Below are 24,120 nucleotides of genomic sequence, written 5' to 3'. Positions count from 1 at the left end.
GAATTTCAGCTGAGGGACACTCCAGCCACACTCTCTTCTTTGCTCCTCATCCCTGCTAACACTTTTTTGATAAAACCCGACTGGAACCCACAGACAAGGGAGCCTGCTGACTGGGCCATGTGGGCCAGGCTCCTTGGCACAAAGCAGGGTAAAGAAGAGAGGAACCAGGAGGACACATGGGAAGCGCCCTGCAAGGTCATTGCTTGGCCTGGAAAAACTTTTTGACAACTTGACTCCCTCCCCCTACTGCCCTGCTCCTGAAAGCCACATACTAAGACCATGGCTTCATGAGCCGCTGGAACCACCATGAGTCCACACACACACACATGCACACACACATGCTCACACACACACACACACACACACACACACACACACACAGCTTCCTTCTTCCCACTTTTTATTGCCTTGCATACCTAACCATGATGGTGGCGATGAAACAACCAGAAGAAGCTGAGGAGAGCTGGCAGAGAGGCCACTGGAAAACAAAGGGCACCTTTGGGAAAAGGTTTTTAAACCAGATGCCTTGGAACCAAGAGATCCACTCGAGGCAGAGAGGCCGAAAAATTACACAGTCCAAAAATACCCCAAAAGTCACCTTGAAAAAGACTATACAGCCAAGAATAAGAGACCTTTCAAATATATCAAACACAAAAGAGGTCAAAGTCCTGGGAAGATGCTCGAAGGGACAGCTCTCTGGGATAGAGCTGGGAGCTGAAGTGATCCAGAAGCCCTGTTCCCACTGGGGAGGACCTTGGGGAAAATTCCTGCCCCCAAACTGTCTTTTGTAAGCAGGGTCCCCCCAAACACTGTTACCACATGGGGAAAATTCTAGCTGCAATTGACAAACTAAACTCAGACAAGTCTTCAGGAGCAGCAGCACCCACTCAACAAAGCTGATGCACTCGTGTTGAGGGAGGTGGGTGGACTGAAGACGGAACTCTGTGACTGTTTTCATTGATACGGCCACGGGAGATGGAGCCGTGGATACGGAGCTGGGACCCAGACACAGCTCTAAGTTGAGATTCACATTGCAAGCTCCTTCTTGACCTTGTGAGTGTAGGGCCATGCCATGGCGGGCCACATGGCAGCCCGGAGGCCAGCAGTGCCTGGCTCCTCCTTTAAATGGGAAAGTATTACACAGCAGCCCTTTCTGAAAGAGAGAAGGCACACCAGAAGGTCTCCAGTGGGCAGAAACTGCCACAATGCTGCAGCACATTAGAAAGGTAGTATTTAGTGGCCGTCACCCCTGACCACATGAGCAGAGGGGGCAGAAAGGGGTCTGGTCCTCACAGTATCAACAGGGATTCACCTTTTGCCCTTCTCAAAACTCTGGGCTTCTCTGTCCTGGTATTGTCTTCAAGTGGGCTCTCCTGGAAGGTGGAAAACACACCCAGAGCCTCAGCTAACAAACCCCACAGCTAACACCCAAAGCAAATTCTTACTGGCTTAATGTCACTTGCCATGCAGGGACAGTTCCCAAGGCCAGGTAGGCACCTAGTGCTCTAATTAAGCTGGCTCTGAGTTGGATGTCCACCCACAGAAGTAGGACATGAAATCAGCTCCACCCAGATCATAATGACTGAGGTATTCCAAATAAGATCCAGAAGGACAGTTCAAAACAGTGTTGTCCCCACAGAAAATGACTTCCAAAACATTCTAAGGACAGAACACCATTGTGGGCTCAAGCATGGAAGAAATCCAAAGAGGTTATACGTGTGACTTCCAGCTAGGTGAGTAGAGGATTACAACAAGAGTCCCAGAACTATCTATTTGCCCGGGGCCTGGGTCTACAAATCCCACCCCTGAGATAGAAATATTAGGTGCCACAGGCCACCTCAAGCCATTGCAAATGGCTTGACGCCACACATGTACTCCATGCATTCTGGAAACAGTCACTGACCATCAGACAAAAGAGAGGCTTGGGTTTGACCCTGAAGATTTACAGATGAAGAAGACACGTTCTGTGTCCTCCAGCTTCTTATATCCAGTGGGAGCAAACAAGACGAAAGAAACATTTTACGGAGTGGTGTTTGGGAGCAGAGCCACAGTGCACAGGCTGGGGAGGGGGAAGAATCCTAGCCAGGGCTCATGGATCTGGACTCCGTGCTGCAGGCAGCTGTGAGTCAGAGGAGGAGCCCGAACATGGGAGTGACAGGAGCCAGAGGAAGCTTCACCGTCCTAATGGAGCCAGATGAGGCACAATGGAAAGTCACAGAGCTGATCAAAGGGGCGACAACAGGCCTGTGGAGGGAGACTGGAAAACCAAGACAGGGGGAGCCCTGATCAAAGTCATGGGAGAGCCGACTGTCCTGCCGCTGGGCTGAGGCAGGAATGAGCAGCACTGGGGAACCAAAGAGAACGTGGCTTTGTTCAGCTCCCATCAGAAGAGGTGAGTACTGCACACACAAAAAGATGTTACTTATGTAACCGTGACCCCGCCCACCCCGAGAGATACAGTCTGAAAATGGGAGAAAAAATCACCAACGAAGAGTTCTGGGAGAGTCCTGGTGACATCACAGAGGATGTCTGGGGATGGTCCCTCTTCATTTACTAAGCAAATTCTTCCTAGATCTCTGCTCTGGTGTGAAGACTCTGGACCCAATGACGCAAAACAAGCAGCTACCCCTTGTCTTACTCTGCTCCGGCCCTATCAGGAATCTCCCTGACTCTGTGCCAAATTCCACAACTAAAGAGGCAAAAGTTAGTATATGTTTTCTCAGGAGTTCCCCATACCAAGAAAGACTCCGATGTCTAGCTCATGCTCAGAGAGTCACCCCCTAGTTTTCACAGGGGACTAGTTCCAAGATGCCCTAAAGACATGGAGGCCCACAGATATGGATCATCTGTAAGCCAGGCATGGGGGTACACAGGGATAACCCCAGCACTCCAGATGTGGAGCCAAGACTAAAAGGAATTCAAGGTCATCTTTGGCTACATAGTGAGTTCCAGGCCATCCTGGGCTACATGAGACCCTATCTTTAAAACAAACTAACAAACAAAAAAAAAAAACAGAAAACATCTCTAGATTATTTATAATGCCTAACATGGTGTAAATGCTGTGTGAAATCCACTGTCCTGTATCGCTTGAGGTATAATGTAAAAGAAAACTCCATATATCCTCAGTACAGAGGCAATATTTTTCCAATGATTTTTGGATTATAGCTCAGTTGAGCCCAAGGAGATATGGAGGGCCTCTGTGTTTCTTCTGGATCACAAAGCCTAAGCCAAGAAAAATCAACACACACGGTCATCCTGGCTGCAAAACACACACCCAGGTTATATAAATAGTGCTCTGTTTTAGACAAGAGGCTTGAGCATCCAGGAATGTTGGTACCCACGGGGGTCCTGGAGCTGATTCGCCCATGGACACTGAGAGACCGCTACACAGATGGCTCCGCCAAGGCTGTCGGCACCTGAGGGAGGAGTGGGTGCTGGGTGGGAAAGGAAACCGTGGCCACCGTGTGCCTCCAGGAGAGGGATGCAGTCAGATGTATGTTCTACAAGCACCATTCTCCTATAGATCTGAAAGCAGTTAGGAAGGAAATTAGCCGGCAAGGACAGAGGCAGGAGGTTGAGGCTGAGTGGAAATGAGCAGAAGCCTGCTAGAGAAGGACGTTCTCACGAAAGTCCTCAGGGAAGCATTCTGGAGCCTTAACCTATAGCTCCCAACCCTTGACCAACTTCAGAGCTGAAACATCCAGCCCTGTGAAGGAACAATCCCTGACAAGGTCGCCAGGATGTCCCGTCAGAGTCACCCAAACTCTAGGGCCAGCTGCCCTGCAGCTACACATTCATCCTGGCCTTCCAGAAAACTACCCAGCTCTTCCCTAAACTATGACCAACTAGAAACACATACCAACTTCAAATGCTGATGCTGATATTTCTTAGCTCTGTTACCCCGGACGAGGAGTTTAACCTCTCTGCACCCAAATATCACAAACTGAAAATGAAGTGGAGGTAATAATGTGCAGCGTACGGACCAAGTCCATTAGAGACTGTGAATCTACCCACCGAGAGGCCTGGTGACAGAATCCCCTCTCTAAGCTTTTTTCTGGCTATGTCTTTGTAAGACCTTTTGCTTGCCAAATAAAAGGGGTTTTTGGTTTTATTTTCTTTTCTTACCAGAAAGAAACAAACAGCTAGAGGTTGAGAAGAAACAGAAACAGCCATTTCTGAATTTGTGTGCGGAAAATTCCTCCTGTTCTTGAGCCTGACTGGACTTCCTTCGGGTGGTTCCCAATGGGGAGTGCCGCATCCTAGTCTCCTGTGTGTAGAGAGGAAGCCAGCGAAGGGAAGAAGGAAGAAAAGGGTGGCACTACTTAGCTGAGCGTCCCCTTCTTTTCTTTCTCATCTCAACTTAAACTCTGGGGGATTTGAAGGTAGAACTCCTGGCCAAGAAGGTCATAAAAGTAGGCTGTGTCTAATGGCCACACTGTCCTGGGCTCCAGAAGAGAGCCCCATGTGTGGCCAGAGAGCTGGAGAGGGGGCTGATGCTCCAGGGGGTGAGCTGTCATTTTTAAAAGCAAAGCTCCCTCCAAGTCTTACAACCGCCCTGGGAGGTAGAGATGGCTCTCCCATTGTACTGATGAGGAAACTGAGTCTCAGTACTCATCACACAGACAGGAAGGCCGGAGGGCAATTGAGACTCCACCCTCCCCTCTCCATGGCAGAACCATGGCCGTCTCCTCTGGGGAGCATCTGAGACGATTCAGATGCCCTAGAGCCTTTGAAGTCAGGAGCATGTAGCCTGTGTCTCTTCCCTGCGTGGAGCTTTCAGTTCCATCTGGCTGGCAAGCTGTGTGTCGTCTTCTCCCTCCAGCTCCCTCTCTGTTAGGACAGCACTTCGCATGTTGTAATAGTGTGGACTGTTTGTGAGTATCTCTCCCCCGCTCCCGTCAGAGTCTGGGAACCAAAAGGACCTTGAAAGTGTGAATAAGAGCATGTGTGTCTCTTGGTGTGAAGCAGAGGAGAGCAGTTAGAAAGCACTTGGTATGCCATAGGTACTCCATCCATGTTTAACAAATAAACACACACATGAAAAACAGCTACCACAAAGGGTAGTTGTATGGCTATAGAGCTGGCATCTGTAATGTCCCTAAAATAGCACCTAGTATGAAGGGCATTGTTAAGAAAGGTGTGGCTAGGTGCTCACTTACAGCTACAAAGGAATAATTACCTAGGAATTAGAAGGTTCATGAACTTGCTGTTTGACTTTAAGAAAGGCTCTTCCCTTTTCTGGCTCCATTTTCCCAAGCGTACAAGTACAGAAAATTATTGGTTTTACCATTGACTGTTTCTCCTTTTTATGTGCTTCTCCAATTGAACTTAGGGCCATGTGTATGCCAGGCAAGCGTCCCACCACTGAGCATCATTAACTTTTGGTGCATTTTAACTGCTTTCTGTCATCCCTGTCTCCTAACGCATGTATTCCTCCCCACCATCAGTCTCAAAAAATAGCATTCTGGGGCCCTTCAGCACATTCTTTCATTTCCTGAGCAGAGGCCCAGGAGCCTATTATCATCTGTCCATGATCTTCAATACCTCTTGCTTTAATAAAACAGCAATAAAGTCCTCGCCAATTCATTTTATCAATAAGCAAGATCTGCCTGTGGGCCACCACATGCTGGTCCTAAATGGACACAGACGCCATTTTCTGCTCACCCACCCTGAGCACAGGGCCCTGGCAGTCTCCTTTGCACCAATGGGGAGAATATTGGGTCTCACAAAGGCAAGTGACATGTGACAACAGTCCTTGAAGGGGAAGGGGAGCTTTCTACAGCAAAAGGAGCAAGGAGCCTGGAAAGTAAAAGTCCTTCCCAGACGGAGAACCTCCCAACTCCAAGCTCTAGCACAGATTTGCAGAACTGAAGGCTGTGGCACCAAGTGAGTGTGTGGAACCTCTGTTAAGCCTAAGACAGTCTGTGACTCCGTGATTCATTTTTTGCATAGGATTGGGTCCTGAATCACAGCATTCTCAGGTTCTACAGGCTCAAGACTGGGGCTTTCCAGCCAGCACGTGGGTCAGAAACTCCTGGGGAGCCAAGAAAACGCAATTCTCCAGGCCCAGAGACCACTTCGTTGTATGTGGAAACAGCCCGAGAATCTGCAGAGTATTTGAAAGCATATTCCTACTCCGTATCTTCTGAGTAGGAACGGGGCCCTTTGACACACTGCATCTGAGAGAGCAGAGTCCCGTGACTTAAAGTGGGATTCCCACATGGACTTCTGCTTCCGTGAGCTGTTTCCACATGCTGAAAGAGAGGCTTCTGTGTGGTAAGGACCACCTTTGAGTAGGTTTCTCACAGGAAAGGGAAGAGGCCAAGAGTCTAGGAGGATCATCAAGAAGGGCTTCCTCCAAGGCCCGGTTAGCAGAAGTTAATGCTGCACCCACTGTACAAGAGCAAGAGCTTGGAAATTAGGGACTGATAGAACATGCTCAGGAGACCATCAGAGAACAGGGACATCTGACCATGTCCAGGAGGGCTGGAAGGGCTAGGAGTAGAAATAAGGGGGTGGAAGTCCCACGGGGAGCTTGAAAAAGAGCGTGAGACAAGAGAAGGGAGAATCGGCACCCAAACACCCTCCTTTTGGTGGCTGGTGGGGTGCTGCAGACTGGTACACAGACAGGAAAAGGCAAGGCTTCAGAAAAGCTCCAAATGAGAGGAAGCTACTGTGTAGGGATGCCCCAGGGTACACTGTGTGGGCTGGAACAAGGCTGCTTTGACATGCTAATGGGTGCCTAGATGGGAAGATGGGCATGGATAAGGGCATGCAGGACCCATGAGGAACTGGTAGGCGGATGCAGCGGGGTGGGCTGAACTGGAGACAAGGCTCTCGGGACAAGAAAGGATCCCTAGAGAATTTCCACAGACACACCCATATGTCACCAGTGAGTCAGGGTGCAGATGTGGAATCAGAACTTTCTGAAAAACTGAAGTGAAAAATGTGGGGTTCCAGGATTCTTGCTCCTTTCCAAGTGGGCTGCATGTTGGCTTGCTCGTGGCCTTTATGGCATGGAGGAAGTGGAAAGGAGAGCTCATCACCTCCAGTAACATGTTTTGCATGTTTGCACAACGGTTTCTGGCTGCACTTGTACACATCTACACACTTCTGCTGACCCACACAGTGACAGTAACCTGTGTGCCCACCCCTTGTGGGCATCCACAGCTGCTGATAGTGACACAAGACCACCATCCTAATATCTGGGTCAGCTCTAGTTGATAGCAACATTAGTAACCAGAAATAATGGCACGCTATTAGAACCTTGAATTTGGCAGTCTATGGAAATTGGGCACCATGGTACACAGACTACACAATTGTGTATACCCTTGCCTTACACCAGAATCCTCCATAGTACCGTTGACATATTACACTGTAAAAATGAAGTTAGCTATGTACCATCACATTGGTTCTTAACAGGACAGGAGGGACTCACCACCAAATAATGAGAGTCACATGGCAGCAGACCCACGCATGTCATCCAATATAACAATAATGGCACCTGCATCCTCCATGGCTGCTGTATGGTCCCACACTGGCCACATGCACAGGTACACCATTGAACAATGACAGAGTTTGCCTTCACACCGTGTCATTCCATGTTGACAGAGACTCACATCGTACCCTAGCCATTGTTGGTGACAAGAAGGAAGGCACTCGCCAGAGGAGCAAAGTGGCTTAGATCCTTTCTCTGTGCTCCAACCCCCACAGTTCTCTTTCTTCTTCTGGCCCCAGGCCACTCTTTCAAACCAAGGCCAATGCTGCCCCTCCAGGCTCAAGCTAGAACCACAGAATGTGGGGCAGCTCAGGTCTCCCTGCACCCAACCCATAGGAGGTGAGTTGAGAAGCCGGCAGCAGCAAAGCCCCAGTTCAGAGCAGATCTGTCACGGAGTGCTCCCTGGAGTGAGGTGACTGCAGGGGAGCAATGAGCTGACCTTTGGACAGACACCCTCTGGAAGCTGTTTTCACTGACGAGCACATTTGCAGTCTGTGACAGCTGTCGTTCCTCACACACTGTTCCTCGGTCCTTGTGAAAGTCCTAGCATTGGCGTTCCTAATTGGCTTCCTAGTGAACATCCAAGGCATATCCGCACCATTCTGTGAATTTTTCCAGACCTGGCTCCCTCTCCCTTCTCTCAGCACTCTGTGAGGACCAGAGGCTGCCTGCTTGTACCTTCCACGCTCCTGCTCACTCACAGTAAGCTGGATTTAGAGAGGCAGGCGGGGGAAGGAAATACTGCAGTCTGCATGACATGAGAGCCCTGATCTGACTGTAAATATATGATATGTGTGTGTGTGTGTGTGTGTGTGTGTGTGTGTGTGTGTGTGTGTGTTAGAAACTAAACAACAGAAATGACTATAAATGCCAGGGCTATATATACATATATGTGTGTGTGTGTGTGTGTATGTATGTATGTATGTATGTATGTATGTATGTATGTATATGTGCTGCAAAAGTTCCACTTGCATAGGCTGTGGAATGTTGCAGTGTGTCAGGAGAGAAGCAGCCCATGGTGACATAAGGCCCACGCAGCCCAATTCTGTATCCACTGGAACCCTGGCTCTGCTGAAAACTCACTTTCTGCCCTGGGGCATCAATGTCTGCATCTTGAAAATGAGGGTTTATAGAAATTAAATGAGAAAGTGTGATATATAAAAGCCCAAAGTCAGCACCTCGGACCCTTTGGGTGCTTAGATCGTTGCTGATGGTAGTGGCATTATTGTCATTAGGTGATGTTTGCAACAGTCGGCCACTTTTCTTAAGTAATAACTGAGAATTTGGGAACCATGTCAGGGCTGCTCACAATGAACAGGAAGAAAGGACTCCTTTCTCCACCTCTTTTTGTCCCTGGGAGAGACCCATGGCCCTGCTGTGCGTTACCCCTAATGGATCAACAGGACAAAGCCAACAAAACTTGACCGAGCTGAACTTCTGTTCATCAGAAGATTTCTATGACTAGGCTCAGTTCCTGTCAAATAATGAGGATTTTTTTTTAATAGATTCACAAAAGGCTTGGATTCAACTGTAACTCATGCCTGGATGGTCCTCTTATCCAACTGCGCTAATGGCCTCGAGCCGGGAAGCACAGGCATGGATGAACAGCATTAACTGAGAATTGGGTCTTCCTCTGAGAGCTTCATCCCACCTTTCTTTACCTTCCCCATTGCCCTGAGGTCACCCCCCAGCAATGGTAAAAATAATAATTATTATTATTATTTATTAATTAATTAATTAATTTTAAAATGGCAGTTCTGGTCTTCCCTTGCAATGGTTATTTATCCACTCAGCAAGCATACCATTAGCATCCACTTTGCCAACTATTAAACTGAGTCGATTTCAATTAAGAAAGACTCATCAGCCCTTCCAGAACAAGTGCCCCATCAGTTCTGTCCTGACAAGTAAGCCATCCTCAAATCCTTAAACCTCTCCATCCCCAGACTGGCCTCTTCTCAAGAGCAGTATCCTAGAGCTTACCAAAGTCCATCTTAAGTGCAGTGCCCAGGCCTGAGCTCGGTCTTTTTCTGAAGCCTAAGTTGGGTTTTAATCCTAGTTTGATCAATGTCCATGTCAAAGCTGTAGGCAGAGTGCTGCTGGCACAGGCTCCCTTCGCAGGGCATGTTGCTGAAGAATGTTGTAGAGAGGGAGGGGGGGAGAGGAGACTGCCACTCTCAAAATGACAGAATGTCAGATCTCTTGACTTACAACTCCCTTCAGGCATTAGTGGCAAGTCTAAGTCACTCCAATCAAACAGGAGTGCATGCACACACACACACACACACACACACACACACACACACTTTAGGTGACCTTAGGAAACGAGAGGGAAATAACGAGCATGCTATGCTCCCGCCCCAAGTGCTAAAGAGAGGGTCTGCCTTTATACAGTCGGAAGTCTGAAAAGGAAAAACAGAGGGGAACTCCACAGAGGTGCCTCTTCAGGAAAGCAGTGTGTGTACACCAATGTCTTCTGAATTATGAGGCTCCCCATTTTGCGGCTTCTGCTGCAACCCCCCCCCCATTCCTCTCCTGGAGACTGTCCTCCCACAGCTCTCCCTCCTGGGAGAGAAGCCATCCCTTTCAGAAGCAGAAGCCATCTCCACTCTGACATACCCCTGATGGATGCATGAACTCTTACACAGCTTTCAAAGGCCAGGTTCAAGGCCCTCCTCCCTGGAGCCATTTTCCTGTACCTTGGGCTGGATTAAAGGAAGAGGTTGAGAGCCAATAGACGGCAGGCAGAATGGAAAGATTCATTAGGAGAGAATAAGAGAACAAAAATGAGTGTGAAGGGGGAGAGGTGAGGCTGAGGATGGAGCTGATGCTGCCCCCATCATTGGGGTCCCTTCTCTTCCCTGGGCTTAGGAGGGAAAGGAAGGCCTTCTAGAAGAATACTACCAGAGAGAGGTCTGTCTCCTTCTGAGGGAGCTTGGGAGCAGCTCACCTAAGGCTCCCCCTGCAATTTTGCAGCAGCAAGTTGCTTCTGGGTCCAGAGCAGAGAGTCCCTCACCCCCTAGGAGGGCCTTCCTTATCCTGTGCATCAACGGTTTTGGAGTGAATGTGTAGCTGGACACTGTGGTCACAAACTGCAGAAATGATCTGACAGTGGACAGCCTAGTCCAGAAGCTGCTCACAGCAAGCAGGGAGTGATGGTGGCTGAAATTGGGGTTCCTTTAGGAAAGTGGGCACCCCACGGGGAGTATGCCTATCCTAGTGTGCCTAGAAGAGTGGAAGAGCGTTTCCCCGAGGAGGCAAGGTTTCTGCCTTAGAAACCGGTTTTCCACTGCTGCTGGCATCACCCCTCCAAAGCTGCAAGCTTGTGGTTCTTAGACTGTGGACACAGAGGGGTTGGGAAAGAAGCCTGGCTGAAGGCAGATCAGGAGGGCTATCTGCGACAAGAATCACAGTAGACAGGGAAGGTGACGGAGAAAGGGGAAAGCGGGGAGAATAAAGGAGGGAAGGGAGAAAAGGAAGGAGGGAGGAGGGAGGAGGCAGCAAGAAGAAAGGAGGAGGGAAAGGGGGAGAGGGAAGGGGGAGGAAAAGAGGGAGAGGGAGAGGGGGAGGAAGGGGAGGAGAGAGAGAGGGAGAGAGGGAGAGAGGGAGAGAGGGAGAGAGAGAGAGAGAGAGAGAGAGAGAGAGGGAGAGAGAGAGAGAGAGAGAGAGAGAGAGAGAGAGAGAGAGAGATTTTGAATTTCCCTTCTGGAAGGGGAGCTGTAAGGCGTCAGGGCCTGACTGAGGGGTGTGATTGGAGGGCGCCTTCGGCATCCGCCCGCAGCAGCCGCGGCCCCAGCTCGCCTGGCGGAGTTACACCAGGCGGCGGCGCGAGCTGGCTGAGCACACGGCACCGCCTGCTGGAGTCGCCCGGAGCCCTGCAGTGGCTTAGACGGTTGCTGGGACCACCAGGTCGGTGCTGGCCTCGGGCCGGGGAGGCGGAGCCGGGATGGGGGCAGTCGGGGACCGCTCTGGCCTCAGAACTGCGGGGAAGCCGGGCAGTGCGGCTTTGGGGGGCTCCCCAAGCCCGCGGGGCGCCGGCGTGCTGGGAACTGCGCCCCTGCCCGCTCGGCATGGTGCTGAAGGGACAGCTCCCCGCGGAAACCAGGCTGAGGGCTGGTGTGGTGGACACAGGGCAGGCAGATGTGGGAGGGCAGATGTGGGCACCTAGAGCAGAGACAGTGCGGCTCGGGGAGCCCGGACCGCCCCGAGTGCGGAGACTCAACAGCGAACCTGAAGAACAACTTCGAGCCCACAAGACTAGGGTGGGAGACGTGGTCCTCAGCTACTTCGGGGTGTGGCTACCCCCAAGCCCTCCAGGGCCCTCTGCTCCCTCAGCAGAGAGCCGCCCTCAGGGGCAGTGTTCGGTTCCCCAGGGGAGTCTGAGGGTGGCAGAGGCCAGTTGGAGAGAGGAGTGCCCACGTCGATGGGGGGGAGGGGGACTATTTGTCCTCTTCCCGCAGGAGTGCGTTTGGGGCAGCTCGAGCCCGCGTGGGAGTCAGGATGCTCCCCACTCTGGCTGCCCCTTCTACAGCAAAGTTTAAGATCAGTCTGGGGCTCAGGGTTTAGAGGTGTGGGCTCGGGGAAGGGAATGCGCAGTGGCCGCCTGAAAGCCCCAGGGCAGAGCTGTCGCGAGGGCTGGTCTCCATGAGGGCCTGGGGAGCAGCGCCTGGGAAGCCTACCCTCTCTTCCGTAGGGGGAAGCCCCGCCACTTTCGTGACCCAGACAGGCATCCATTACTCTCACCCATCCTTGGCCGCCCCTTCTCCTCCCCCCAGGACGTCTTGCTTCAAGGGGCGTGGGATGGGGAAGTAAGGGAGATGTCCTCTGTCTTGGCCACCACCATTAGCGTGGGGTCCCTTGCAAAAAGGAGCTGAGTGTTGAATTGAGTTGTGATTGTAGTCCGTACTCGAATCAGAAAAATCAGAAAAACAGCCGCAAAGACAAACACTGCAGGTGCTCGAGTGTGTTTGTCAGAAGGAGGGGGCCGGGTCCCTGGGACTCGACGGAACTGGAGCAGGTGCCTTGGCTGCCTTTGGGCTGGGACTGACTGTAGGAGTGTTGGGGGGGGGGCGGTCTGGAGGGAAGGTTGAGAGCCTGCCCTGGCTCTTCCGTGACTGACAGCATGGAAGCCTTTGCATCAGCCTACCTCCCCCTCTCCTTCCCCAGTCCAACACCCCACCAGCAGCCTCCACCCCCACCAGCACCCTTCCCGCGCGGAGACAGACGGCAGCTTTCCGCAGCCGCTGAGGAGCGCCTCCTGGCGGTGAGGCCGTAATCCTCAACTACACACAATCCGCAGGACCTCTTCTTCCCAAAACCACCCGTGTGTGGTAGCTACAGGCACATGGACGGACGGGGACACACACACACACACACACACACATACACACACACACACACACACACACATACACACACACACACATACACACACACACACACACACACACACACACACACACACACACACACACACACACCAGTGTCTAGGAAGCTCAGAATCAGACATGCAAGCTTACCCTTTGAACACATGCACACAACATTAAATTCCACTGAGCAAACAAGCTGAGGATGTCCTGTGGGGATACTCCTGATAGGTGAAATGGATAAGACACAGGCAACAGAAAAGCTTCTGTGATAAAAATTAAAGATACCCAGGCCGATAGAACATGAGTTAGAGGCAGAAAACTGTCCTAGAAAGTGCCTTAGACCTTTAAAAAGCAAGAATGCGTCCCATCTTGTCAAGGAGAACTGGGAAATTGCATGGAGGGAGAGTGTTGGGAAAGGATGGCAGAAAGTTAAAACTGCCACTGTTGAGGATGGTTCTGGTGACAAGAAGGACGCTTACTACAAGCAGACACTGTTTTAGACACTTGATTTGCATAATCTCGGTGCTCACAGCAGGCCTTGCACACAGCATCAACTGTCTACATTTTACACATGAGAAAACGTTAAGTCAAGTACGCAAGATCATTTCCTAAGTGGTGGTGCCAAGATCTGAACCAGTGAGGTTAGGGGGTTCTAGGGCTATAGGAATAGTACGCCCAAATCACCCTGCCTTGGGTGGAGGTGGGAGTAATGTGTCAGGGGTCTGGTTAAGACACAGCCATGTACAGAACGAGAGGCAGAGAACGATGGTGGGCACTCCACTGCAGGGTTTGAAGGTTAGAGCACAGACTGTGCTAGGTTTAACAGGGCCATGGGAAGCCAGTGCAGGGCGATGGGTTTACATGTATGTGCCTTTCAGGAAGATTAACCTGAGGACAGACAGGGCCATGAGCCAAGACACTGAAGCAGCAGGAGGTGGGGTGAAGAATGTCCAGAATTCTTCCCTGTGCCTATCGTACTCACCACATCAACTGAAGGCTGTGACAGCCAGTGTGTGAGGACACTCTTGTTCTCTTCCACAATGCCTGGTAGACAGCAGGTACTCACAGAGTACAGTATGACTAAGTGAGTGAGTGTGTACTGATGAGAAATACTGACTGGAGTTTTTGGTTGAAGCAATTTAAAGAAGGCATGCTGGAGGACAAGATGGGAGCCCGGCAAGGATGAGATTGATCTTCCAGAGATTGAATTAGAAATGGCATGTGTGGTGCTATACAGCAGAGGGTTAAAAATCTGCAGGCTTTAGAGGGAGAGACATGCGTATACGTGGCTAACTAGGGATCCTAAATCAGTAGGCAGAGATGGGAGGTTTCCATGGGAGGGGCAGAGGAAGGGAAAAGGGCGAGTTTGCTGGAGAAAAAGAGAACCAGCAAAACAGAGAACAAGGACCTGTTTGGAAAGAAGGAAAACCACAGAGTGCTGTGTCATGGAATTCAGAGCTGAGAGGCTGGAATTAGGGGGAGGGGAGTAACGATCAACATCAAATGCTACAAAAAGCGAGGTGGGCAGAGGGCTGTGAGCACTCCTGATCAAGCATAGGTCTCCTAGGCACGCTGATTAGGGTGGCTTCTGGGCTGTGTGCTAAGACAGCAGATCTCGGGCGCAGCACACCTTCACCCGGAGATGAGGGGGAAGCCGCGGCGGCGGCGGCAGTGGTGGCCCAGAGTGCAGACTCTCTGGCACACTCGAGGGCAGAGAGTCAAAGAAGTGCATTGTTTAAGGAAAGGCTTGGAAAAGGGAGGCCCAAGAGACTAGGAAAAGGGCACTAAAGATTTAGGAAGGTGTGGTGATTCGTGGAGAGAAGAAGAGATACAAAGAGAAAAATCTAGATTGCCTTCATCTAGGGGGAGGGAGTTCCCTGGAGCTAGGAGAGGGGAGGTTGCAGGTGTGTGCAATCACCACCATTAATCACTTTAATAATAGCTTTCATCTACTGAGCACCTGTCACGTGACAAACACATCCCACAGATGATTTCTAACCTTCAAACTGGCCATGAAGCCCTCCTTTTATAGAGAAGACTCAGTTTCAAAGAGCTGTCTCACTGGAAGAAAAGGCCCCTCCAACAGCATGCCTGGCCTGCAGGGGGAGGTCTCCTGTAAGAGGCAGGATAAGGAGCAGGTTGGGCCTCTGAAGTCACTTAGGATTATCTTAACCCTATGAGCAAAGAGACTGCCTAACAGCTGAGAGGGCCACACTAAGATCAGCCAACAGGACTTCGGAGTACACCTAAGAAGCCCAACTAAGTAATGCCTCAGAATTACTTAGGACCCACCCGGAACAATAGAGATATAAGCATTGAGAAGATTCAGTCCTTGAGTAGATGTACTTGGAAGATGGGGGCCGTGAGGGGTAGCAGTAATGACCATTGCTGAATGAATGCATGAATGCAAGCGTCCAAATAAGGAGGTAATTGTCGATGGATGGCGTAGTGCATTTGAGTAGTGTCCACAGAACACCCAAGAGAACACAAGTGCATCTCTTGACTTTTTTTTGCACATTTCCCCAAATGCATACACCCATACACAGACACCTCAGAATGTAATCTGCTTGCGGGCACAGCTTTGTCTCTCTAATTCACTGTTATGTCTTTGGTGTCTAAGAGACTAACACATGGTAGGTTCTCAATTAATGCTTGCTACATGAATAAATACAGGGCTCTAAAGCCAAGATAAGAGATCTAGGTGACATTTATGTCAGTGACTAATAAAGCCTCTAGTCTGAATGAACCCCACCAAAAGGAAGTTTACAGAAGAAACAGAAGCAGGGGCTGAGGCCAGAGTCTGAGAAGCAAGCAGACCATGAGCCAGTAAGGAAATGAGTGATGAGGAAATAGAAGTGGGAGACAGAAAGGAGGGAGGGGAGAGGAAAGAAGTGAGTTGCAGAACCAAGAAGAGAAGGGGTTGAGGGTACGGTGCATAGGCCAGCAGTTAAACCGCAAGGTATTGCTTCTAGGGAAGGGCTCGGGAGAACATCTGGTCCCAAGAGAGACTTGCCCGAGTCACGCAGCAAGTCAGGGACAGAGCCAAGCTACAGCCCAGGTGTCCTGCCTTCCAATTTAAATCATCTCAAATTAGAGTCCTCCGGCTTCCACTACCACCTGGTAATTCTTTGAGCTCTATGTAAACACTGCGTAGAAACTCAAGAGTTCCTGAAATCACTCAGTTTGTTCACTGTTCGTTTTCTGTTCTTAGAAATTAAGTCTTCTCCCGAGGTCTAAAATCAATGGGAAGCATCTCAACAGAGCTGGGCAACCTTCAGACTCAGATTTCTGGGTCGGGGTGGGTTCTCTCGCCCTTACTGGAAAGCCTGTGTTCCTTTTAGACTTATTGTAGTCCCATAGATACGTAGACGGCAATAACTGCCATTTGTATAAGCTCTGGCTAACATCTCCAGGTACTTGACCTGAATTTTTTCTCCTTTAAATATCAGTGCAAAGATCATTTTAACACTGCCCCATCTGGAATCAGATGGCGTGTTTCCAGAGACTCAGCCCTGTCTAGAACCTTTAACCAATTATGTCTGATGCCAAAACCCTTGGGAACTTTTTCATTTAGTACATTATGATTTTTCTCCACCAAAAACAACCCATTAAGTGGTCTAATCCTATAGATACGTTCTTGGATCCCTTGTTATGAAAAGCTTACAGTCTGCTCACTCCTGAAAGAAACAGGAAAATCCATCAACAAAGAGCCTGTGACCTTGAATTCAACTCGATTGCAATAACCAGCCTGGTAAAATTCTCTGCCATCATTTCCCCAAACCCTTTTTTTCTTCCTAGAAAGTAATAGAGACTTGAAGTCTATAAGAGATGAAAGGCCCTGGGGGTGGGGGTGACCTAATCCCAGTCAACCTCCACCCACATCACATTTAGGACAGTTCATGGGTGCAGCCACACAGAACAGAGAAATTGGCAGCTGCCTTGTCTATGAAAGAATCAGTATAACTCAGGGGCTAGAGATAACTCAGGAGTTAAGAGCACTTGCTGTTCTTGCAGAGGACCCAAGTTCAATTCCCAGCACCCACATGATGGCTCACAGCCGTCTGTAACTCCAGTGCCAGCAGCTTTGACACCTTCTTCTGAAAGGCACATATGTGGGATGCAGACAAAAACCCATACAGATGAGTTAAAATAAACATTAAAAAAAACATTTTTAAAGAAGCATTACAAGTCAACAATTAAAATAGGAGACCTCTAAGTTGGAGCACTGGGGTCAATTCTCAGAGATGGAGGACCCCCATGCTCTAATCTGCAGACCCCTCTACCGCCTGTGGGTTAGCCCACTTTCTCGTATTCTGCATACTGCATTGCAATTATGACTTTATTTGGAGAAAATCTTCTGAAACAAAATAAAAGTGATAATAAAAACTGAAAGTCAGTAATCTAGGGAGAAGGGAAGAAGAACTAAGGTCAGCAGAGAGCTCACAAGGACCTCACTCTGCAAAGGCCAGAAGCACCAAGATGATAACATCCCCAATGCCCTCATGTGTAGTTCAAAATGAAAATCAACATTAAGCTATAAGACACAAGACTTATACATATGCTACAATAACAAATAATTTGCTTCTCTATTTGTCTGATCTTTCCAGAGTCTGGATAGGTTCCCACTCATGCTGGCTATACTTTTTTAATTTTTTTCCATGCACCTCTGATTTTCTGGGACCACTTAGCACATGTTCATTTGGCCCAGCCTGTCTGCTGTCTGCAGTAGCCCAGGCCCTTCTACTTCCATTTTAGGAAAGAGGAAACTATAAGTGTAAGGAAAGGGTGTCACTCATTGAAGGTCACATGACAAATGACAACTGAGGATGTCATTAAAACACAGCTCTTCCAAGCCCAAATTCCAGTCTCATTCCAACACTCCTGGCTTCAGTCAAATTAGGAAAAACATGTTCAAATGAAGGCTTTAAAATAGGAACCAAGACTGGAGAGAGAGCTCAGAGTTAAGAGTACATAGTGCTTTGACCGAGGACCCAGGTTCTATTCCCCGCACCCACTTGGTGGCTCACAACCACCTGTAACTCCAGTTCCAGGAGATATGATGCCCTCTTCTGGCTTCCACAGGCACTGCACTTACACAGCGCACATATCCCCATGCAGGGAACTATTCATATACACAAAATAAATGAATCTTCTTTTAAAATAATATAAAATAGAAACTGAAGCTGTCTAATTGCACATCCATGCCTGGCCCATGATACATGCTCAATAAACACATCCTCCTGTCTCCTCTTTCTTCCTGGCAGGGCATTGAGCCTTACCCTCGGTTGGTGATGCCCTGTGAGAACAAGAGTAAGGCCACCTTGTGTCAGTCTCTACCGCCCAGCCTGGGGAGAGAGCTTTACCATCTGACTCCTGACCCCCCATCCTCTTTTGCAGGTGGACTCATTTCCCGGAGGCAGGCCAGCCAGGAGTGCTGAATGCGAATTCAGTCACGGGCTAGGGAGCACTAAGCAAAGCCTGCAGGATGGACTTTGTCATGAAGCAAGCCCTTGGAGGTGAGCCCCACCACCTTCCCCCCCCCCGTACCCCTGACCACGAGAAAGGGAACCTCAAACCACCTGCCTTCTCTCCCCAACTGACCACACCCTCCTCCTCCCCTGACCACTCCACATCCCTGCAGGGGCCACCAAGGACATGGGGAAGATGCTGGGAGGAGAGGAGGAGAAGGACCCTGACGCCCAGAAGAAGGAGGAGGAGCGACAGGAGGCCCTGAGGCAGCAGGAGGAAGAGCGCAAGGCCAAGCACGCACGCATGGAAGCCGAGCGCGAGAAGGTCCGGCAGCAGATCCGAGACAAGGTCAGCACCCCTGAGAGCCCCACCTCCACTCCCTGAACCCCAGCTCTCCTCTTAGAGCCAGTTCTCTCCGAGCCTCGCTCTCATCAGGAAAACGAGTGTCTTTGGAACATGTCCTCAAGGATCGTACAGTAACTCTGTAAGCACTCGGGAAATGCAACAATGTAACAGGTGAGACTAAATATAAGTGGAATTCAGAAGGTGTGGCTATTAGAGAAAATTTCCATGGTACCCTGACCACCAGGTACGGAGCGCTACCCCATGTCATTCACTTAGTGCATGTCTGACAGCACTCTGCTGCAAAGTAACACCACAAGCGGCCTTCTGTCAGCCAGCTGTACTGCAAAAGTGTGCCTCAGAACACAGGAAGACATTCAGTATTCAGAACTCAGAACTCAGGGAATTTCAAAAGGACAAAGGGGTATTATCAGTAAGTGTTAATTTTAAAAGAAACCGAGATATGGCCCTTTTTATGTTTTGGTTTGGTTTTGGGAGGCAAGGTTTCTCTGTGTAACACTCCTGGCTGTCCTGGAACTTGCTTTGTAGACCAGGCTGGCTTTGAACTCACAGTCAGCCACCTGCCTCTGCCTCCCAAGTGCTAAGATTATGCCGCTGCCACCATCGCCCAGCTTGAGGCATGGTCTTTTATGTTAGTCTTCTACTAAGGACTGGGCTCAGTGCTCCAGGGAAGGCAGCTTTCCTGGAGAGTTTAAAAGTGCTGATAAGGCACATCCCCCAAGTCTGAGTGAGTGAAAAAAGTCAGCCCTCTCTTCCCCTGACTCAACTTCATAACTTTCTGTCCTTCTCTTCCCTAGTATGGGCTGAAGAAGAAAGAAGAGAAGGAGGCAGAGGAGAAGGCAGCCCTGGAGCAGCCCTGTGAGGGAAGCCTGACCCGACCCAAGAAGGCCATCCCTGCAGGATGTGGGGATGAGGAGGAGGAGGAAGAGGAGAGCATCCTGGACACGGTGCTCAAGTATCTGCCCGGGCCGCTGCAGGACATGTTTAAGAAGTAACCCACCCTCCCGCCCCATCCACGTTATGACTTTTTTTGTTGGTGGTAGTCTTTCTTTTCTTCTCTCTTTATTAAGTTAAGTATCAGTTCCAAAGGGGAAGACCTCAGTTGGCCTCTGCCCCCTTCCCCAGCCAGGGGTGCCTCTCCCCTCTGCACTCATCCCAGGGTTTCTAGTCTTGTTTCGCTCCCAAATAGCTTGAAAAAGGAAGACAGCTTTACTCCAGCAGGGGGCATTGAACCCAGAGCCAAAGGCAGTGGGTGCCCCTCCAGAAGCCCAAGGTCTATGTTAGTGTGGTTACACCCCCCCCCATACATTCCTTCATGCTCCCCACTGCCAGGAGGACCACTGTCCCCAGCCAGCCAAAGTAATGACACATTCCAGCCCTGCCCAGCATGCTGACCATTGGCCTCTGAATTCCCAGTGGGAGTCCAGGTCAGGGCAGAGGCACCCAGTGGCCTGGCTCTGAGAAAGGCTGTTCACAGTGAGCCTGCCCTGAGAGAGCCTGCCCTGAGAGGCTGGCTGTAGCTGGATCTGGCCAGGTTAGAGTCTGGGCAAGAGGCTTGGGCTGTCCCCTTCCCTCTTCCTGGTGACACCTACCCAGGATCACACCTCTCCCCAACCCTACCTTGAAAAGCACGGCCCCTGCCAAGCTGCTCCCTCCAAATGGATCCTCTTTGGACTTTAGCACATCTGTGGAGGAGCCTAGGGCAGGGCAACCCCTTATACCCTCATCTGACTTAGGCCCTGGGACCCCACTGCCAGGCTAGGCCCCAGTTTGCCCAGCCAAGGGGCTGCCCAGGCCCCCAGAAAACACTTGGAGCCATCGGGCAGTGATGGTCTGTGCCATGGGACCTGCCACGGGTACAGCCAAACTGCCCCCATTCCTCTCCACCCTTCCTCCCTTCCATGTCCTGTTCATGTGCTTCCAAGTCCCCATTGTCCCCAGGAGGACCCTTCTTGGTCAAAGCCCAAGCAGCTGGGGAAAAGCCAATTCCCACCTGACAAAAGACTGTCCACTCGTCCCACTGGCCAAGAATCAGCTCTCCTTGGGGATGTATAGGGCTGCCATCTGTCCTCACACCCCACATTGTTGAGCTGCCTGCTCTGTGACTTGTGTAGAAATGGAGCAGGGACAGAGGGGGAGGCGCAGAAGAGGGATGAACATGTGAGTCCACACACACACATCAGATAACGTATGGCAGACCCCATCACGCATCTATGTATGGTTAGAGTGTGATGTCTTGAGATCGCATGTGTGTGTTAGTCATCACACCTCTGTGCTAGAGGTTGTTTATATGGTGTACCTTGTGTATATGTGTTTGTGGGATGTGGTGTGCCTGAGTTTCGATTATATTCTCAGTGTGTGCCCCCATCTCATGTGTTTAAAGACTGCATGTGTTAGCTTGTATATGCATGTATTTTCAAAACGGCATGTGTGTCAAGAGTGCCAGTTACCTGTTAGATGCAGAAACGAGTGTTTGAGAGAACTGTCAGATGGGCCAAGACTGGTGTTCATGTGTGTGGGTCTAGAACAGGCAGTTGAATGCATAAGTATGTGCTTGGACAGCAAGAACCAGAGTAAGATGCCCCCTCCCAGCTCTGAGACCGTTAGTCACAGGTGGCCACATCTGACAGGAGATCTTACCCTTGGCCTAGAGTCCTCCCACCCTTGGGGGTTTCCTACCTGAGGTCCTCAGAATTCTTCTGGGGCAGACCCAGGCAGTGCCCCAGGAAGCCATGTGGGCCCCCACCAGGGCCTATCCCAAAAGCAGGGGCCCAGGAGGGGCGACTTGCCCACTCCCAAAGCCTCTGTCCGCTGGCCCCATTGTGTTCTGCAGGTTTTCCATTTTAGTGGACTTACGCTTTTATTTCAGAGAAGACATGTGTCTTCCTGTCTGTTTCCAATAGTTAAAGCCATATCAGTTAGACCGCAATACTTTAAAGACGAGACTAAACAATTCATATGTTTAGGGAACCAGAAAAGTCCCCTGGTCTGTCCCTTCTCTAAGGAGCAGGGCTTTGGCAGCTCCCGCTCCTGGGACTTGCCCTTCCCCCACGCCCCCTTGTGCCCCTGTGTCATCCTGCAGGGGGCCAGTGTTTGTGTCTATGTCTGTGATGGGGAGCCATCTTGCACCCCTCTTGTCTGCTTGTCTCTGTCTTCTATCCTGGGCAGGATGGTCATTCTCAAGAGCCTTGGGGTCCTGGGCCAGAGACAGGCAGGGACCAGTCCAGGGGCCCTAGGCCTCCCTAAACCCTGAGTAAGACTCCCACCTGAACACAGGGATGGATACCAGTGTTAAGGAAGGCCTTCCCCTTGACAGGGACCCTTAGACCTCACAGGTGTTGGCAAGGTACAGAGCACCAGATGGGTAGTAGAGACCAAGACCTGGGGACCTGCACATAAGCAAGAGAACCCACATGGGCCTGAGGGAATCAGACCCTTCAATTGGTGTCCTTAATGGTTTCCATGGCCCTTCTGGGTACCCAGAGTGGGCTCAGGGCTTTTCGTCTCCACCCACAGCCCTTCAGGCTGGGCTAGCTTAGTCTAGGTCTCAGTCTCCTCTTTTCCATACCCAGGCAGCAGATTTTGAGGTTCCTTTAGAGGTGCGGGTAAGAGAGAGAATTTCTACTTGGTATATATCTGGTCCCACACAAAGCCCAGGGGGATATAATGATTGACATTTCTGACATGGACCTGACTATGGGGAGAAAACAATGGGTGATCCCTAAAGGATGCTATGTACAACATTTATGGGAGGACAAAACTTGGACACTTGAGCAGGGGAAAGGACATTTGTTCACCCGATGTGCCTAGAGCAGGAGGTGTGTGTGTGTGGCCCACAGAATGAGCAGATGAATATATCATGCAGAAATGTAATATGTAAGTGACACACGGAAAAGAGGCTCCAGAATTCACACACACACACACACACACACACACACACACACACACACACACACACACACACACAGCATGGTAGGTGGCTGGAGATCGAATGAGATGCACCACTGACATGGGACCTGTGCACTCTTGGGGAAAGCCAGGCTCCTGCGCCTGGGACTCACCATCAGAGAGAAGCAGCGGAGGGATTCTCCGGGTCTCTGTGGAGATGACACGGGGTTTCCAAAGTGCGTATCCTCCATTTCAGCTCCAAAGCACCAGGAAGTGAGTCCTTGCCAGTGAAGCTTCGTGAGTGAGGCCTCCTTCAGTAGAACGGAGAGGTCTGTAGAGAGAGCAAAAAAGAGACAGAAGTGTTGCGGCCCAGAGCCCCCTCACACATGGGGTAGTTGGTGGGCAGACCAGCCGTCCTAAAGACTTGTGGCTAAAGTAAGGATGGCATGGGATTTCCAGCGCCAAGGGCTAGCACCCAGCTGGCAAAGTTGCCCAACCATAGCACCCTGTTCCATCTGCTAAGGTTTAGCCATCCCTTGACTGTATTGGGAGGCCTGGGGATCAGACTGGCTCCCATGGGAAATGCCTCCCAGCAAATGTCCCCTGCTCTAGTCCCCAGTCCTGTTGTCCCACCCTCTTCACCAGGGAGAGAACAGAGGTGCTCCTCCTGGCCCCGGGATGGGGGTGGGGAGCCCCACTGAGACCCAGCTGAAATGACCATCCTGCTGATGTGGGGAGCCCTTTCCCACAGTTGTGCTCTGTCCTTGTTGCTCTGCTTCCTTTAAATGTGTCAGTATCTGGGGGAGGGGAGGGCCACCCCCCGCACTCCCTTGAACCTGACCAAAAGCCATGGCTGTGCTCCCCACTTTGTGTGATGCAAATGCTAAAATGTACAAAACCAACCATGACAACAAAGAAAAAGACCTTGTACAGCAGCTTCCATCTGTCTGCCTCCTTCTGTCCGTTAGCACCACCAGTGACGGGAGACAACCAACACAGACAGCTCAAGGTAGCCCAACATGCTCTATGTCCACTCCCAGCTTCCAGCCAAGACACTGTAGAAATGGCCTCAGAAATCAATGGAGGCTAAAGTTGGGGCAGGCCCAAGTTCCAGGATCACTCTGCCTCTGAAGGCCGACTCTACAATCCCAGAGGAGGGCTTGTGCAGGCTGACCCTCGCATCCCATCACAGGCTGCCCTTCTCTACCAGTTCCTTGGGGGGTGCCATCCTGAGAATACCATGAACACAATAGATGGGCAAATGTCTATCAGTAGTTCATTCCACAACATGGATGGGGCCTTCCTTCTGGGCCTGGGTAGCTTGCAGGAGGCTGAGGACACACCAAGAGGACAGCACTCAGCATTCCTCTTGGACACACACACAGCTTGTTGAGGGCTCAGTATAAGACCCCTTTTGCTTCCATGCCCCCACTTCAGATCAGTCTGAAGTGAGGCCCGTTTCTCTCTGGCTTCTCAGCACTTCCCATTGTCATACATGGGAAGTAATGTCTGTCCCCACCTACTGGTCTACCTCTT

At 50.6% G+C, this 24,120-nt stretch overlaps 1 protein-coding gene across 3 annotated transcripts in view; it reads left to right on the top strand.

Moving 5' to 3' along the window:
* The window catches only part of Cplx2 (complexin 2), a 73,183-nt gene extending 49,664 nt beyond the window's left edge, over window positions 1-23,519 (top strand). For 2 of the 3 annotated variants that reach the window (XM_028863780.2, XM_028863779.2), the window contains 3 exons: window positions 18,262-18,380; window positions 18,506-18,681; window positions 19,494-23,519. In XM_028863780.2, the coding sequence (XP_028719613.1) occupies window positions 18,350-18,380; window positions 18,506-18,681; window positions 19,494-19,691 (405 nt within the window). In that variant the 5' untranslated portion in view covers window positions 18,262-18,349 and the 3' untranslated portion in view covers window positions 19,692-23,519. Of the gene's footprint in view, window positions 1-11,148; window positions 11,405-18,261; window positions 18,381-18,505; window positions 18,682-19,493 lie in introns of those variants that run through there. The other variant, XM_028863778.2, reaches the window with a different exon arrangement.
* Window positions 23,520-24,120: the final 601 nt, after the last annotated feature.

The sequence above is a fragment of the Peromyscus leucopus genome, chromosome 5 (genome assembly GCF_004664715.2).
Source record: "Peromyscus leucopus breed LL Stock chromosome 5, UCI_PerLeu_2.1, whole genome shotgun sequence".
Classification (NCBI taxonomy): Eukaryota; Metazoa; Chordata; class Mammalia; order Rodentia; family Cricetidae; genus Peromyscus; species Peromyscus leucopus.
This window is presented reverse-complemented; position numbering and strand designations above follow the sequence as displayed.